This window comes from Centruroides sculpturatus, unplaced genomic scaffold, assembly GCF_000671375.1.
Source record: "Centruroides sculpturatus isolate CEXI.00-Female unplaced genomic scaffold, Cexi_2.0 scaffold1784, whole genome shotgun sequence".
NCBI lineage: Eukaryota > Metazoa > Arthropoda > Arachnida > Scorpiones > Buthidae > Centruroides > Centruroides sculpturatus.
This window is the reverse complement of record NW_019385880.1, coordinates 106,837-127,338: the sequence shown is the minus strand read 5'-3', so window position 1 is coordinate 127,338 and position 20,502 is coordinate 106,837. Positions and strand designations below refer to the sequence as shown.

Sequence of the window (20,502 nt, the reverse complement as noted above, 5' to 3'; positions counted from 1 at the left end):
TGATTATTAAAAAAAATATTCAATGTATACTTATTAATATTTTATAGGTAATTTTATGGGATCCAGTTCGTAAGACATTTTGTGGTGGAAGTCTACTGAATGAAAGATGGGTAGTAACAGCTGCTCACTGTTTTTATATGAAACGTATAAAACAGCCAATTGATAAAGACAGAATTGTCATAAAGTTGGGTAAACATGATCAGTATAATTCAGAAGAAGAAGAATTTATAACTGGAATTCAGAGTTATGTCATTCATCCAGGATATAATAGAGGAAATCATGATAATGATATTGCTCTTATTCAACTGATACATACTATTCAGTTTACTGATTATATAAGTCCCATATGCTTAGGAGATCAACAATTTGTAAATGATGTGTTTTTTGAAAAATCTTTATACATGGGCACTGTAACAGGATGGGGCCAATTAAAAGAAGGTGGAGCTCAGCCAAGATTTCTACAAGAACTTCGAATGCCAATTGTAAATTGGGATGTTTGTCGTCAATCCACAAACTATCGTGTAAGTTTTTTAAAGTAATTTTTTAATTTCACCAAATCAATTTATCTAATCATTGTACCTTCACTTAAATAACAATTAATAATAATTAGTTGCTATTGGCAAAGTGATAATTTAACAAAATTATGCAATACAGTTTATTACAGTCATTTCTCAAAAGTAAAAATTAAAATTTACAGATAGTATTAACAACTTAATATAACTTGGATACATAAGACTTGGAAAAGACTTAAGTAATCAGATGAATAGTTTATTTTTAAATAAATCTTAAGTTACATCATTGAAATTTTTTAACAAACAGAAATAAAGTATTAGTTTAAAAGCCTTTTATATTTAAAGAAACAGTAAAAAAAAAGTGTAATATAATCTGTTGATACAATTCTACCAAATGAGCTGAGCTCAGGATTTTGATTTACAGTTTTGTTCCTTATTCAGAGTTCTTTTTAATTCGAGGTAGTCTCAGTCCAATCTTCCCATCTATTTCAAATTATCAGGACTCTTACTATGTATCTTTTGCTAGAAATGATTTTCATTATTTCTATAATTTTAAAATATTATCCTTTAATACTTTTAGTAATTATCTTATTCTAAAAATTGTTTATAGTTCAAGTAGTTTTTATTTGAATGCTTTCATTTTAATAACAGAATAAATGTGTATCCATTATTATTAAGGATGCAATTTAATTTCAAAAATGGGTTTTGATGCAACACATTCCCAAAACAGCTCAGCTTTGCCAAATTGTACCCACTAAAAATACAGATTCTGTAATTTGCACTAAGAATAAGCTGAATAATCAATGCCACTTGGTAGCAGCATTTTGTAAAATGTACATACAGTCTTTAACTTTTAATATTGTCAATCTGTATATTATCTTTCTAGAATATACTGTAAATATTCTATTGAATTCAGACCACACAAGTTGAGTCAGTCTGTCCATTGAGTACTTTCATTTTCAAGCTAATCTTCAATGTATTTTGATCAGTTCCTACATCCACACTCCTACAAAATAGACAAAGTCAAGGCTGTGCCAGAAAAAAAGTCTTTTATCTCAAACTTAATTTGGATTATATCTTTCAAACAATGAAGTAGTGTTTTTAGACATTCGCTATATCCACAAAGAAACCTACTCTATTGTTGCATGTTAATTTCTGACTTCAATAATCAGTCCAAATGTAATTGAGAATTTTATGTCCATCTTTGGAGAACTTACTACTAAAAAACAGTTCTTGGAACACTTATTCACAACCAAGGATCAACAGTTAGAAGTTAACCAATAAGCATTCACATAATAAAAGTAAAGTGAATGGTAATTGGTTAACTTCTAACACTAAGTCTTGATCTTTGGTTGTGAATATGGACATACCACATAAGATTTGAAACATTACTTAAAATTTTAAGTCAATCTGACAACTTAAAAAATGTTTTTTTGACAGCATACCCTAATGGAACAAATTTATACAAAATTACTCTTAAAACTGTTTAATTGTGTCAAAAACATATACAAATTTGTATAAGTAAAATTTATAATTTAATATTCTTTTGTTTTTGCTTATCTGTATGTCCTTATGATATCAAAATTATACAAATCCAAAACTGTATTTCCTTTTTCTTTATCTGCATTGTCTTAACTAAAATAAAGGTACAAAGACAAGCTCCTGAATCCTTGTTATGAATGTACTAGAATAATGATATTGTTATCTTTCCTGTACATTTCGTATTCCTAACATCTCTAATCTTGTTTAGCTTTGTCTCAATTCATTGTAAGAGACTAGCCATTTTGTTTTTATTTTTACTTACCAGATTATATAAAATATTTAGCTTAAAATCATGACATTTTTTGTTGCCAAAAAAATGAACTGCAGGACTGGGAATTGATGAATAGTCACATAATTTTTGAACAAATGAGCAAGCCCATGTAGTAAGCAGGTGGCAAAGTCTCCTAGTGACATACAATAAGAAATATTTGTAAAAAAGTTGTTAGAAATTCAATTCCATTCAGACATTAGCAGGAGAATTCATAAAGTTGTCTTCTTCAGACTATCAGTGTTTTTTTAAACATTATATTATATTTAATAATTTTGTGTTCTAAAAGCTGTTCTTTATAATAATACATTTCCTTAAATATGGCCTTAATTTGTTAACATATTTATTCTCAAGTGTTTTTAAATTCACATGGATATTGATTGAAGATTGACAATGTTTGTTGGACAATGTCTATGATATGGGTCTTCCTTATCTAAAACATTAGATACTGATGATCAAATTGGTTAGTTTGTCAATTTCGGTATTAATACCTGCAATTGCTAGTTTAAAATAGTATTGGCAGTCTTACTATTAATAAGGAATAATCTTGGGAACGACGACTCAGGAGCTTGCCTTGAGTAATCACAGGAGTGATTACTGCTTATATAGAGTACACTAGCAGGAACTTTTTCCAGAGATTATATGACTACTGATCACCACTAAGGATGCAGAGAATCTTTGGAAAAAAGTTAAGGTTATCAGAAATGTAATGTTTTCTGAATATTACACAATGATAGACCAAATCAAGATATGTAAATAAAAACTACAAGGTGTGCATGCTTTGAATTAGAAAGATCTAAAATTCCTTTCTAACTCTTGAAAGTTTATATAGTCAAATTCATTGAAGCTGTAGTCCACTTAAATGTTCTACAGCTAAAATAACATTTTATTTTATGTGTATAATTACCAATTGTGTGTTTATTTTATTTTTCTTGTTTCATTTATGATTAACGATTTGAACATTTACTTCAAACTATTCTTTCCATTGTCCTGAAAATGATCTATATAAATGAGATGATAAAAAAAAATTAAACTTAAACTATCAATATTCTTGATTATCTTTTTTTACTTATATACTAAGTAATTTCATAAAATACAATATACAAAAATAGAGGGATGATAATTTTATTTTAAATTAATTAAATTTCTAATTTTTATTTATCATTATTTAGACAACCAGGAATATGTTTTGTGCTGGATATGCTGAAGAAATAATTGGAGATGCTTGTAAAGGAGACAGTGGTGGACCATTTATTACAGAACATCAAGGAATGTGGTACTTAATTGGTATAGTCAGTTGGGGTGAAGGATGTGGACGAAAGGGAAAATATGGTTTTTACACAAAAGTGGACAATTATCATCCATGGATTAAAGGAATTATTAATTTATAATATGCATTTCCTAATTAATTCTGTATTCATTACACTGTAAAAACAAAATTTGAAATAATTGAAGTACACTAAAGTATTAATAGAATAGCAAGTTTTGTTTCTTCAAGAAAATTAAAGTTTCATACATACTGTATATGTTCTTCACCTTAATTAATTACTAGGAAAAACAACAATTCATAATTCTAGTTAGTTTATATAAATTTAATACACACATACTTATAGATTTTCTTAGCCTGAAATAATTTGAATGCTAAACAGAAACAAAACTAAAATTCAAAATAATGCCTAAACTGAACTCTTATATTGTTTATATGAAAAATGTTTTAAATAATTATCACCTCAGATAATTTATCTCATTTGACAATTTTACCATCTTTTTTAACTACAAAAAGAATGTCTATTTAAAATTCTAGATATTAATATTAAATAAAAAACTAAACGAAAGTTATAGAAAAATGTATAATTTAATAATTCTATATAAAAGATATAATATAATACAATTTTATTACATTGTAATGTAATATTGATAAAAACATGTATCAGTTCTTCATATTATTGAAGATTCATTTTTTTTTATCAAATATGATATAATTACTTTAATTAGCTGCTTAAAACAATTTATTTATTTATTCTGAAAAAAAATTAGAATCTAGGCATATTAATAGATGTAATCAATTTGTGTTAATAAAAAAGTATTTATACCAAAATGTTGAAAATATAAGTAGCAAAAGCCACCCAATGACTTGCAAAGTTCAAATTGGCCCACTTATACAATGTATGCTTCATATTATAACCCTGAAAATAATAGGCTTTTTAATTAAAATTAATCCAACAATATTTTATTATATTAGAAACTGTTTTAAATTTTTAATATGTAAATTTAAAATCTTAAATATTGATTCCTTCATTAATAAGAAAAATTAAAACTAGTACAAATTTACGTTATTATATTTATGAATTAACAGACAATTACTTACATATTAATTTAATAAAATTAAATTTCTTACATAAAGTACACTGATACAGTTTATAGGATAAGATAACATTTTTGTCAATGACTGTATAAAAAAACTCTCTGAATAAAGGAGGGATTGGAAATGAATGATACTTTATTAGTGCAAACATACTGATAATGGTAATAAGCAATTACAACCTATGTTTTCCCATGAAATATTCTGTGACAGAGTTACCCCACAGATGTTGCAACTATGTTCCATATCCTTCAGTCTTTTAGGCTGATGTCCCACCTACCCTAAAATTCAAGAGACCAGACAGACCAAGCAAGTGTGGCAACATGCTTGGTCTGCCTAGTCTCTTGATGTCTCCATCATGTTGCCACACTTTGTGCTTGTCTCATGATCAGACAATTGTCCCTCTTGGTCTGTCTGCTCTCACACTGTAACACTTCACAATCAGGTCAGGTCAGAACAGCCTCCTCCTTTCTTTAGTCCAAAAATGTGATCTTTATACACAGCTGGTGCATTTGAGAATGTCTTTGTCATATAGGTATGCCTGGCATTTAATGCCTCCAAATTTTGAACCTTTCTATAGAATACTGGAATAGCAATTGTAAGGCACTCTAGTGACATGATCTGACATGCAATCAATATACAGCTGTATGCCATGTTCTGCAGTAATCAGGTAATTCTATCTCAATGCATAACTTTTTTTGTCAATAAGTGTATTATCAAAAACAAAAATTGTTGTTGTTTTGAGTTTTTCAATGAATGGATTCATTATTGAAATATTCAGTAGGCAATGTCACCATCAACATCATAATATTAAATAGCTACATCATTTCCTTAATTAAATAAATATCACTAATAAAAATAACAGTAAAGCCATTATTATATATTAATATTTTANAGCTACATCATTTCCTTAATTAAATAAATATCACTAATAAAAATAACAGTAAAGCCATTATTATATATTAATATTTTATATGAAAAATGCTATTGTAGTTTTGGCTATTTTATACTTGCTTTTTTAAAAAAATACTTGACAGAATAATAGTAAGATCATTTGAATGGTTATGGATTAAATATATAAAATAACTTGTCCTGACTGACTGACAGTGATTTGATTCATCATTGACCAGGAGCTGAACCTAAAGAGATGAAATTTGGTACACGGGGTACATCATGAAAATGCACACTAAGAAGGGAATGTTCGAAATTCCCCCCACGGGGGAGAGAGAAAGGATTAAAGTTTAATCTGAAGAAGGGCTTCTACTATTTTAGATGCAATTTTTTGTTTTCAACTATGTTTAGTCTTCATTGAGTACTTAGGTGTATTAAATTATAACATTTCAGACATTGTTATAAATATTTTTATATATTTCAATTTTTTAACCAAATGTTTGAACCGTTTTAAATTCAAATTTGTTATTGCATATTGGTTCGATTATAGAATGAATGTAAATGTTCCAGAAAATTGATCAAATTGAAAACAGTTTGCTTGATTCTCAGCAGTAGGTGTTATATAACAATTACTGTGGTTGTTGAAATACTGAATATAAATGATGTTTGCTTGCAAAATCTGCATGGGTGAAGTTGCGGGTAACAACTAGTATATTATAAAATTTATTTACTTCTGATTATATTTTGTTATTGAATAAATGGTGAGATAATTTAATTTTTTTTCTGTTTTTTGGTCATATTGCAACAAACTCAGAATTCTTGACCTTACATTATTTTATGCATAACTAAATAATTTTTCATGACTATCATGGTTAATTATCATTACTTTGCTAAACTTACAATCAAAATTATTATTCCATCTATTATAAAACAAATATTAACATATAGTAGTAATTGTTTTTCAGAAAATTGAAATGGAGTAAAGGTTAATTCATAAATATATACACTTCTCACAAACATTAATAGTTCAAAACTATGAGAAAGAGATGCACACACACTCATGCTCTTGGTTTAAAATAAAGTGGCTCATGTCTTTTGAGTGTAACTAAATCTTAAATGTAAAATGCTTTATTAAAATAAACATATTCTTATTTTTAAGTCAAAAAAGAAAAAGAACAATACAAACTAATGTATTTTGGAAACATCTCTAATTTTATCTTCAATACAGGGTTATTAAAAAAAAAACTTAATGGTTTCAAAAAATTACTCTGTTTATTGCAAACTAATACTAACATACAATGTAAGGTCATTTCTAGAAAAATTCTGAAAGTTTTTTTGAGACAAATGCTGTATGTTACTTCCTCGTAAACTTAAACCATTTTCTTCCTTTTTTTAAGGGCTCTCTATCTTTCAAACAATGAGATAAATTAATTACTTTACTTCATACTAGTAGCCCGGGTTGCCCCCTAGTGGGCGTTTTAGCAGTATTACAAATTCCTATGAGGCATGTTTAATTCACTTAATATATGAAAGTTGTGTGTGCTTAATTTTTAAAAGTTTGATGTACTTAATATATATAAATGTATACAACTCTTCATCTTAGAAACTATGATATAATTACTTTAATTAGCTGCTTAAAACAATTTATTTATTTATTCTGAAAAAAAATTAGAATCTAGGCATATTAATAGATGTAATCAATNCTAGTGGGCGTTTTAGCAGTATTACAAATTCCTATGAGGCATGTTTAATGCACTTAATATATGAAAGTTGTGTGTGCTTAATTTTTAAAAGTTTGATGTACTTAATATATATAAATGTATACAACTCTTCATCTTAGAAACTAAACTTAAAAAATCAATATGCAAACAGCAAACAGTATTTGTACTGTACATGAGAAAGTGAAGCTATTCTTTACTGAAAATTGTTCAATAGAATTAATATAATTAAAAAATCAAGTATAAATATACACAAATCTTCATGTTAAAAAGTAATGTTAACAGATCAATACACAGCAAGCAGATCTCAGCTCATCAGTTTCATTCTGCAAGCCTCCACGTGTTGATTGTGCTATTCTCTGTAATCTTTCCTGCGCACGTCTCTCCCTTTGTCTCGCAGCAGCGGCAGCTTTACGTTCCTCCACAGTGGCGTATTTCTTTGGTCGTGGCATAAAAGGTTTCTATTTTTATATTAAAATATTACCTTAACTATTTTAAACGTTATTGTTTTATCATAGCGGTTCAAATCTATGTGGTTTTTCGTTATTCGCCCCCTAGTGAACATTACAGGCATTCCGTGACAATAATAAATTCCTATTACAAATATATTGAATTATTTATATTGTTATATTGACCAAATAATAATTTATTGCCCAAATGAATAATAATAATTTATATTGTTAATTTAAATAATAATTAAAATTGTTAATTTAATTTGGTGTTTGAAATATGACACACAATAGGGGCGCCTCTAGTGTCCGTTATGAAACGGTTACGGGATGGACACGAAATGAATGGGTTATATATATAGATTTACTTGTAAGGAAGAATAAGCAGTTTTAAATTAAACAAAGCTTTTTCCAATACTGCAGTACAAGAAATAGTTATATTCTGTTCTATATCATAACACATTTATAAATCTCATTTGATTGAAATGGCTTTGCAACTCTTTCAATAACTGTTTATACTAAAGTGTGTTTTTTTAAGTTTAGTTAGCTATAGTATCAGTGATCAAAAACAAAGTTCTGGTGAATTACAATTACAAGCACAAACCCATTCATATAATATTTTCTTTTTCTAATATGCTTTGATGAATCAAAAATTAGGCATCCAATTTTTTTGTTAGAAAATGTAGTAATCATTGCAAATCTATTTTCATACATATTTGAAAGAAATTTATATAAAATATTTTGTCTCATGTAAACATAAATTAATCTCTTTTTCCTATTTTTCTCAATGAAAAAATGAAATTTAAAAATTTTTAAAAATCATAATTTTATAGTTAGCTAACATTTGTAAGACATTCTTATTTAGTTTCATTTCAACAGAATATTCATAGAAGAAAAAACTATTTTGAAAATGGATAGAGGTTGTTTGGATTACAATTATAGTCATAATAAAACAATGTGCTTGTCTAAATTTTAAAATATTTTTAGGGATTATTACAAACTTTCTTATTTATCAATTTCAAGAACCAATGTTTTTCATTCTAACTAAATTTCTGAATTAAAAACAATGTTTTAAAATATAGTAATTTTAAAATATATCACTCATACTTACTTCTTCTTGTACTGAAGAGGATGTATCAAACATTACTCCTAAGTATGCAAGATGAAACATAGCAAGAAGACCAAAACATATATTAATAATGGCCACATAAGGATGGGACTGAAATAATAAAAATAATAATATTTAAATATTTGCACAAAATATATTATTATATAACTGTTTTTAAGTATTTTTTTTTAAATTGATATATTAATAACTAATTGGATTGCTAACATTTATAGAAAAAACTTGTCATTAACTTTAAACTTTAATTTCTAATATTTATATTTAGCATTGATGTATATCTTTTATTTTGTAATAAAAAAATTATATTTAATTATCTATTGACAAACATATTTCACCTTCAAGATAAGTTACATTACAAGATGAATAAATTTTATTTATGACAAAATGTGAGGAAACTCAATTGAAACATAATAAAAAAAGAAAGAATTTAAGTTAATAGTAAGATGTTTATGTTATTATAGAATGTACTGTACAAACTGGTCATAAATTAGAAAAACATTTATGTTAGTATTTATTTTCCACAATAATAATGTTATTTAACAAAAAATCTACATTTAATATATTTTAATTATTTAGGTATGAAATTTTAATAATTTCTTTTACAATGTCTGTTACAAAATTAACCGAATCTTAAAAATAGAGAAAACTAGCAGTGTCATTTATTAAAGAAAATTTTGAAGACAATAAATAGATCTGTCAATGTTTTATCATATTTGGATAATTAGAAGCTTAAGTTGTAATGCCTAAAGTGATAGCATTTTTGAACATTGGTCAAAAAATGAGCTTCAAAGAGCCAACATTAAGTTTTGTTTTAAATTCAGTAAAACATTTACCATAACACATTGATGAAAATAGAGTATGGTGATAATTGTCTACAACTGGTTTAGATAGTTTGTGATGAAGACATTTGTGAAAATGATTGGCCAGGTCATCTGAATCATTGAAATAAACACTGGCTGACTGCTTTTTCAAATTCTTTGGTATAAATGTTAGAAAATGAGTTGAGATTATGTAAAGACACAATTTATCACAATTTGACTGAGCATTTGAAACTTTGTAAGGTTTGCTCACAATTTGTTTCTCATGCATTGACTGATGACTAAAACTTGTCTTTTTAATGATGGATTTAGTTTATCATTGCAAACTACTCATAAGAGTGCAAACTTCATCAAATTGATTGTTACAAGTAATTAAATAGGATGTTTCCAAAATTATACCAAAACAAAGTATTAACACGTAGAATGGAAACCAACACAAGAAGAAACTGAAAAAATAACTTTTGACTTCTGCAAATGGTAAGATAATGTTCATTTGTTTCTATGATTCTATCAGAATTATTAACAAGAAATTTCTTCCAGTGAGTCATATAATCAATGGTGATTTCTATTTGGACATTATGAAGTGTTTTTAGAATAAATCTGTCCGTTCAGCCTCAACATTGTGAACAAGGCAGTTGGGCTTTGTTGCACAACAATGTGCCAAGTCACCATGCATTTGCAATATTGCAATTGCTTTTTTGGCAAAAACTTGCTGCATTTAGCACAGTCCAATTACTTTTTGTTTTTACAAAAGTATTATGACAATAATACAAAAAATTCAAAAAGTTATGGAGAGCATACTGAAGGTCATTGCACAAAGGCATTTAGAGAAGTCATTGAATGTATTAATTGGCCATACAAGTCATTGTATCACCACAGAAAAAAAATATATTTTAAAATAAAACAAAACATTTGTCCCAAACAATTGCCTATGGATATTTTTAAAAACATCAGTTATTTTTGTAACACACCTGTATTGTCATCTTTCACAGTAACTAAGATTCATTTACTATAAATTAATTAATTATTGTTAATTACAATATTTACAACAATGCCTATTATACTTGTAAACAAGTAAATTATAGAAAAATATTTTTCTAGTTACATAAATTCAACTAATTAAAATATTCTGATTTCTTTAAAAAATTGATTTATTAATTAATATTAATTTTTTTCAAGAAGACATAACTGGTTTTAATTTTATATTTATTTTTAATGCTTAACTTTTTTTATTTTTAAAATCCATGTTCAAATTTAATTTGATGATTAAGTTTAATAATTTGAAACTACAGTAGAGCATCAATTATCCGACCCCCGATTAACCGTCACATCGGTTAACCGATCGTTCTAGTTGGCAAATTTCAAATGTCCGCTAGTGATATGGCACTACAATATTAGGCTATGTCTTGGCTACTTTAATATTATTTTTGTTAAATTTTTGCATGTTTTAGCTGGCAACATGGCTCGACCATTGAAGGGAGGCCAGTATTTAAACGAGGCTTAATTTTCTAATAATGAATGATTGTTCGTTTTGTGAGCAATAAAATAATTTAAAAATAATTTTTAATGACACAATGGTGATGATTATTATTAAAAAAAAATTTGTTAGGCTTAACATTGATAAAAATTCAACGTGAAGTAGGTTAACAATATACTAATTACGTGGGATATAGTAATATAATATACTAATAATGTATTTTTTTCATTTTTTTTCGGTTATCCGACCAATCTGAGTCCCCAATTGAGTCGGATAATCAATGCTCTACTGTAAATGATTAACTTTAAAATTCAAAATCAAAAATATGCCTTCTACATATTTATATAATTAATGCTACTAATATGTGATTATTTTTTGTTCATATTATTTTTAGATTTTAATGAGATATAATTTTTTTTTTTACAAACTTATCACAGAGGAGCTTTTCATTATTTATATTACCAGGCATTTGTAAATGAGAACCAATAAGAGATCTAACAAATGAAAATGAATATTCTGTAATTAATAAAGCCTATATTTTTTACCATTTGCCTGAAAAGTTCCTGTAATAAGTTTGTAAAAAAGCAAATTTATGCTTAATCAAAATTATCATTCCATACTCTTATAATCTGAAAATAATTATAAAAACTGAAAACATTTGATGTATAAAGTTTTTGCTTTGCAATAACTGTTTATCTTGTATTCAAAATAACTGTGTCAGCTGACAAAAAATCAATTCAAAATGTAGTAGTAAACAAGGTTTAATTCAGCTCCTACACTTAAATACTTGAATAAATAAATTTTGTATATATAAAAATTGTTTTTAATATATGATTATTAGCTATTAGATTTTTATATAATTGATTTACTCACACTTTTGTATGTATGATCACAATCTTTTTTACATTTTCGAGCTAAAATACAAGCATCAAAAATTGTGCCCAGTTTTTGTCGTAAACCTATAGAAAAATTACTTTACATTACTTTGAAAAGTTAATACCATAGCTCAAATATATAAATATATATATTTCAATATTTAAATTTTATCAATTGTTAATAAAAATTGATATTACATAAAAATTTATCCTGAAATAATATCATATATTAGTTTTTCAAATAATAGATGTTTTCTGCTCAGAAATATTTATGGTAGAAAAATACATTTTAGTCACTTTTCACTTTCCTTTTCCTACACAGTGACACATTAAGAAAGTGAACAAAACAAAACAGACAATACTATCTAGAAATATCATGTCCTCTCATTGCCATAATGTTTAAGTAATAGGATGTTCCTGATGAATTTTAATGATGATTGCAAATGATCACTCTGAGTGGATTGTATTGTGTAAAGAATCAGAAAAGTTAAATCAGTATATGCTTCATAAACTGGTATTCAATATTTCATTAAATCAGTTTTAAACCTTTACCAGCAAAAATTATTTGGCAGCTAACTTCAGGATACAACTGAAAATGAATAGAATATAATATAGAATGGAATGCAAGAAATTTGAATTAACTAAAATATAGAACAACACTATAATGAGAATTACAAATAAAATAAAAGGAATATAATAAAATGAATAAAAAATAAAAATAAAATATATGTTGTGTGTAACTACAAGCCATATTGCTAAGTGAAGAGAGTACCCTGTCTGACTTAATATCTCTCAGTATTGCATATTATATTGCTTTGACTTTTGTTTCCTCACACACCACAAGCCAAGCAGAGTGATACACATAATACATATGTACACAGTGTATTTTCAGACCAAGAAAAGGCACCATGCATCTCTGCAGATTATACAGAGATTGTTCTTGGCATGCTTGAATATGGTTAACTTCTCAATGATTTTCTCTTCAGTTTGGTCTCTAACAATTTTAAGGTTGTATTCTGAAGATGACTGCTTAAACAGCCAAAAATTATTCATTAATAAATAAATTTTTTGGTAACAGTTTAAAACTGGTTTAACAAAATTGAACTGGTGTTAAACTCTGTTTTCAGCTTTCTTTTGGTCTTAAATAATTTGCATTTTCTGCAGTAAAATGCATTTTTGTGCTCAGAAAATTTCTAGTCCTACCTTCATGTTTTTAAATTTAATAAACATTAGTTTTGATTAATTTATAATAAAATAAGCACTCAAAATATATCATCACATATATTACCATAATTTGGAGTGACATGGATGATGGATTAATGTTATTTAAATTCTCAAAGAGAAGAAAATACCAGGTATGTATGTTTCATATTCCATCAATCAAAAAGACTTGCAATTAAAGATGTTTTTATTTCATTCACTTTGTGAATAAAATACAAAAGACAATGTATATGGTATTTTCTCTTCAAGAAACACCTCTCTGTCTAAATGATTATGTAACTCCAATAACCTTAATGATGTGACCTTGTAAGTTGTCTTAAAAAATACACCTTACACTTCTTAACAACTTCAGTAGGTGATAGGAATTTGATTACTTCATATATCTTTTACTTAATGTTTCTTTTCATCCCTATCCATATGGTAAAAGAAACAGTAACTTAAAAAAAACCATGCTTGTTTCTATTTTACAACTAGGGAGTGAAAAGAAATGCAAGTTTGTTTTCAAAAAATGTCTATTATGTTATGCTCATTACAGAACTCATATCAAAAGAAAAACAGCTTTTACAAAAAACTACTCAAATAAATAAAAATGAAAGAGCTTTTAAAAATTAAGTCACTGAAGTTATCAGGAAACTTCATCATACTTCAAAAACATGGTAAGAGCTGATAATGGTTCAGATAGTTTCTTAATAATATCCCCATACATAAAAGTAAGATTTCTCACGTCTGCAGAAATTTCATGTAGTGTTCTTTAGACAAGTACTATTTATCCATCATCTTCAATTTGACAGACTGTGGAAATATACAGTCTGCTGAAGTCCTTTTTCTTACCATACATCTTTGTGAGATTCAGAAAATTGTTTTTCCATAAATTTGCAAGAAAAAGAGGAATTATAAGAACATTCCCTTCATTCTGTCCAGTTCTCATGAAGTTAAAATGGGAGAAGATTGAATGTTAATTTAACTGTCAACAATCAACTAAGGAACACATGTTTGTAGGAATCTTCAAAGCAACAAGTTCCTTCCCCCTGACATTGACCCAAGAAAATATCAAAAATATGTTATAACAATTGTTAAAGTGTGAGAAAGTTGACATTTAACAAAATCCATGTGGAGAATCTAAAAACAATTGAAAGAAATACTAAACCTTCGAGTCAATTTTGTATAATTCCCACCATCCCACGATGATACATTCGACATGCGATCACTACCAAACAAGAAGTCACGTGATCAGATTCCTACATCTGATGAGGATATAACACAAGCACATCTGATCTTCAGGGCCCTCATCCATTAAAAGCTATCTTTTTGATTTGATGCCTCATCTGTGAATAGTCCCAAAAGATTATCTTTAGTATTTTTTTGTGATTTGTGCAAGTGTCATCCTAAATGTCTCCCAAGTCCTCCATGGAGATGTCTCCTCAGAAACAACAATCAACTACTGTAACAAGGTATGATAATTAACTGATTTATATATGCTCTCTCTCTCAGTCGGTAATAGTTATTCAAAATCAAGATTAATAGCACTCCCTAGAATATTAGAAGCTATATCGAGAAAACTATATTCCATGCGCCTATATCCCTTTATTTATAATTCGTTAGCAACTATTAAATTTTGTTGAGTTTTTATGATGGTTGCTCTTACTTGTGTATCGCCCACACCTTATCGAAAACCTCATTAAATCCTCCCACTCACTTAAACTATAAGAATTAGAAGAACGAAGAATGTCATCCAGTTACATCATGAGTAGATCCTGCCGATCCGACACTGACAAAAGTCTCACGTCTCAACCCCTGGATTCTCACATTCACCACACAAAAGTCACAGAGATATGTCCAAACTAATATGAAAACATACAAATAGATCTATTTAGGTTCTTCAGAGTTAGGTCTTAGACTTCTGCATATTTTAGACTATTGAAATTAATAGAAATGAATAGAAGCAGCCATTTTTGTTGTTTCTCATCCTACGAATTCAAAATCATTAGATCATAAAAGGAGATCAATGATTTAAAAAAAAAACATTCAAAATATAAGTGATTTCAATGAAAATTTAATAAAATAATACAAAGACAAACCCTAACACGATTTTTTTTATAAAGTGAGTATTGTAAAGTGACACTTGCTAACAAACATCAAAAAAATGTATCCAACTACCGTAACATGCGAACCAGACTGGCATCTAAAACAGTATTATCAGCCTAACAAAACATAATGCCCATACTTTTTGAAAAATAATGTCCAAAGACACAGCATTGAGAAACTTCTGATTTGCTGGGTTAGTTTTATTTTTGTATCAGATACAGAAAATTTTCTTGAAGTTTTGTTTCCATTCATTCCCATGTTTCAGTTCACTCCAAATTATGGTATCAAAAATCTTCAGTATTAAAACATTAATTTTTGATTTTTAAAAACTTAAAAATTAATTTTCAATTCTGCATGACAAAATCATAACATGAACATTTGCACACATTACAACCACTGCAATAAAAAGATTTAAAGAGCAAACAGTTGAAGTCAATGCCAAAAATTTGTCTTTGATTTCAACTGTTTGCTCTTGTATTTTTTTAATTGTTTAAAAAATCAATAATAATGAAATAAAAGAATTTTAACTTACTATATTCAATATAGGTATAAAAGCCCAGTGACAAAAGAACTGCTGCCAACTGAAAATTTAATCCCTAAGATATAAAAATATATATTTTATTAAGAAAGTTGATTAATTGAAAGTTGATTATATTTTATTAAGAAAGTTGAAAGTTGAAAGTTATTAATTTAAAATTAAATATACAAGATTTATTTATTATTTAATTGGAATGATTTATTATTATTATTTCCTAAAATAATATGATCCAACAGTATTTTATTCAAATAAATTATTTATTTTATTAAAAAAAACATCTGAAAAAACTAGTTTTAACTGAAAATTATAAAATTACTCTAATACTTACATGGAGAAGTGAACTTGCTATATATGTCAACAATACAGCAAAAAAATTTCCAAATGGTCTTGCAGTTTTAAAAATATCTAAAAAATTTTAAAATAAATACAATCAAACCTCAAGTTTCAAACGACTCGCTTTTTTAACAATTTGGTTTACAAACAGAATTTTGAATGCCATATTTGTCCCAGTTACCATATGATAGCTTGGTTGCTGAACAAGTTACCTGGCAAGATACAGCCACAGATAGTCAACTCCCTATACTTCCTATGTTCAAGAAAGTCGACAGCCTAACTAGTCAACGATGGGACTATTGATTCAGAAGTTAGTGGTGCTGATATTGCCTAGTGTCATTAGATATCACGACAAGAACCATCGATGACATTGTTATTCAAATTAGATTTCAATGCATATGTGGGCAAGATACTACTTCTGTTTATTGAACGAGTCACAACTGAATTTAAATCAAATTAATTAATAAAAACCATGTTATATAAATGGCATCCACAAATCTGTGTTTAACTTAAATTAAATAAGAAAAGTTTATTATTATAATATTATATTTTTTTAATATTTAATTTAATATTTATTAATACTAGGTAGCCAGTTAATTAAAAATAATAATAATTAAAACTGTGGTTTTTACACCAAAACTGAAACTAAAATTAAAATCAAAACTAATTAATTAATTTAAATTAAAATTAAAATCAAATCATTTAAAAGACAATATTTTGGAAAGTGTGGATAAAGTACTTGTTGGACTTGTTTGATTTGGTTATATTTCATGCAGGCAGCCAGAGTTGACTATTTATAGAACTTCTTTGTAAAATGCAAGTTTCGGTTTCAGTTGGTAATGATGGAACACTTTGTTTTTGATATAGATATTATATTGCATTTATAGGCATTTTTATGTATGAAACACAGCTAAAAAGGTAAAAAAAAAAAACTGTTTTGGGGATCAGAAACAGATTAATCCATTTTACAATGTTTCTTGTGGGAAAATTTGTTTTGGTTTGAGAACAATTTTTAGGAATAAAGTAAGTTCATAAACCAAGGTTTGCCTGTAAATGTAACTTTTTCAAATATTTAATTAAAAATTCACCTTTTTTTTAAAAAATAATTTATTTTATAAATGAATGTACAATACTTAGCTAAGTGCATAAAATTATACTATATCATAATTATTTTATTTCAAAACTAAAATGATTATTAATTTCAATTTATTTAATACTCCACAATATTTTCAAATTAAACTGCATTATTTCATAAAAAACATTCATTTTTCAAAAATTAAACATTTTATTTAAAGAAATAATAAACAAATAATAAAATGTTTTCTTAAAATTTTAACATACAAAAAATAAACTTTAATTTTCTGTGATTGCTTTTCACTGTATTTGACAAAAAGTTTATTAAAATGGGATAAGAAAGAATTTTTTTCTTCCTTATCCCAGCTTTCCTATCAGCCAGATGTCATTGTTGCTTTCAGACTTTAGCCTTTAAGACTGTCATTATGTTTTGTTTTTATAAATTAATCTTTGTATTCAGTAAAGTTTATTTAAACATTTTTAGGTAAATGTTATTACACTTTTTTTAACCGTAGGCAAGTAATCGTTTGTAAAAATAACAAACAAAATACAGCAGTATCTCTGTATTCAAACTGTTCCCAAATCAAATGATTCAGTATTCCAACACAAACTGTGGAAAAAAAAAAATTGCTTTGTGCTTGACTGAACAAATGCAACCCTCTAGAATGAATTTTCAATTAATAACATATTTTTATTTTGTGATAAATAAAAAATTATGATTAAAAAAATGAAGATGTTGCTGATATTTCTAATCAAGATCAACAAAAAAGCTCAGAAGATGACAATACTTTGTTATAATAAAATACCTTTGTTTAGCTAAAATTAATATCAAAGTGTCATACAGTACTTTTAATTGCGAAATTGATTGGAAATAAATTAGTGATTGCTTTAATAAACACATTTCTCTTAGTAACAAAAAAGAATAATATACTTTTGTTAACTTTTGGAACCTAACTTCATGTTTTGCTTCAGTCCTTTGTTTTGTATAGCACGAATTCACAAAAACAAGAGTTTTATATATATATATACACACACACATATTTGAATTCCACAGGTACATCTAGCTATGATTTTCCATTATTACTCAAAAATAATTTTCATTTTCTGATTGAATATAAAATTCAGATGTTTCTATACACTGTTTATTGCAATATAATTTTAAACCAGCTATTGAAATCATATGCTAGAAGAGTCACAAACTAAATAAATTTCCAGAATGAACATATGATAGATATGAATAATGATATTAATATAACTGAAAATGATTTTAATAATCATATCTCATGGTGCACATGAGATATGATTATCAAAGATTTTGCATCTTTGCTAATCATATCAAGAAGGTTAAATTTGACAATATGCTATACAATGCAAGAATTTGTAGACTACATCTTAATGTAATCATTGAAGTTAAAAAGATACCTCAATAACAGTTGATAATGTAATAAATAAATAAATTAGCTTACATAAAATAAATTAAGATAAATGTAATTAGCTTACATACAGGTTTTCAGCCAATAGTGCATAGGGATATTCCAATAAATAACTACTTCTACAAGAGATCTTGGTATTTCAATAAAAAAAGGTGATACAACTGGCATTTCCCTAAAAATTTATTATATAATATGTTAAATATTGTTTTCCATTATATCCATTAAATTAATTTATTATAGCTATATTATTGATAAAAGTTTACACAGTAAAACCAGCGAATAGTGAATACCACCAGAACCAAGAAGCTTGTCTGCTATTCAAAGATACATGCTGGGTGCCATATTGTATTTTTATCAGGTCATTATAAAGTAAAGAATATGATGGATTACAAAAACATCAAATTTGCATTAGGAATGTGAAAATACCAAAAAGTATACATAGCATAAATATAATTAAAATATATATACAGTATATTATTTATCTTTTCAGCTGTAAAAATCACGTTTTAATTGAATTCTAAATAGCAAATAAATTATATAAGATAATTTAATTAAATGGAACATAAAAATTACAACAAAACGTAAACACTGACTAATTATTAATTCATCAAAAATGACCTGAGTGGAAGTAACGAAAAAGAAAAATGAAACTGTTGTTATGAACAGAAGGGTGTACAAAGGTCGGTTTAGATGATGACAATTTGAATGTCATGTTATGAAGGCAATTTGCTAGCCACTTCAAGGAGTAAGAAATGTATTCAGTATCCTTTCATTTACAATGTCATTTATGATCTAAGCAACTAATAAAAATTGATATAGTGATTTGTCTACTTTGTAGTTATCGAGTAAGTGTAATTTTTTTAATGTTTTTGTTTTTTCCAAGAAATAATTTATTAAAAGTTACTTTAGCCACCACAAAGCTGTTAAGATAATAAATTATGTCATAAATGCAAGAAAATCAATATCTTCCCACACTTTAAAGTGGTTAGCAAATCACATTCACCACACAATCTTTGAACTTTCACAAAATAAGTACTGTTGTCTTAACCTTAAAACTGTTTCCTTTTCATTACTACTGTACTACAGTTCTTGTCAAATGAATGAATAACTTCAGAAAAGTTTATGGTTTCTTAGTATCATAAGCATAATTCCAACAATAAGAAAGAACTTTAATAACATTAATATGTATGATGATAAGTGGTGATTGACAAGTCTTCTCTAACAGATAAAGAATATGGTTTGACTTTTTACAACCTGCTTCCTCCCCTATTCCTATTTTAAGCCAATCTTTATTCAACACCTATGATCATAATTCGTCCTCTAAAAGACTATTTGAACCAATTCTTTGTTTTAGTTTTAAAATATTTTGTATGTAATTAATTATTTCAGAATATTGAAAGCAGGAGTTTGTGTTTTCATTAGGTAGGTTATGGATGACAGCACCTGTTATTTAGAGGTAAATATTATAGATATCCTATTTGAAGAGTCTGGGGATTGTAAAAATGCCCATTAAGTAGAAGCATCCGTTAAAGGTTTCACTGTACAATAAACAAAAGATACCACCAGCCTTGATTTATATGTTTGAAATTTTGTTGGAGAATGAAATTGATAGCAAATTAACAGAAACACAAAACCATTTGACATAATCACATCATAGTAAACAAACTATATAAATAATAAATACTATTAAAACAAATTATATATTGTCCAAAAAAAAAATTAATAGAAAACTTAATCTAATGAATATTTGAAATGGGAATGAATACACTAAGAAAATAAC

General features: G+C 26.8%; 1 protein-coding gene across 1 annotated transcript; it reads left to right on the top strand.

Annotated features, from left to right (window-relative positions):
• Nucleotides 1-47: 47 nt before the first annotated feature.
• LOC111612368 (prothrombin-like) lies at nucleotides 48-3,846 on the top strand (the record flags this gene model as incomplete). The annotated part of the gene is made up of 2 exons (XM_023353571.1): nucleotides 48-521; nucleotides 3,495-3,846. Coding segments are annotated over 2 exons (693 nt in total), but the record flags the coding sequence as incomplete, so codon positions are not given.
• Between the last annotated feature and the right edge of the window lie 16,656 nt (nucleotides 3,847-20,502).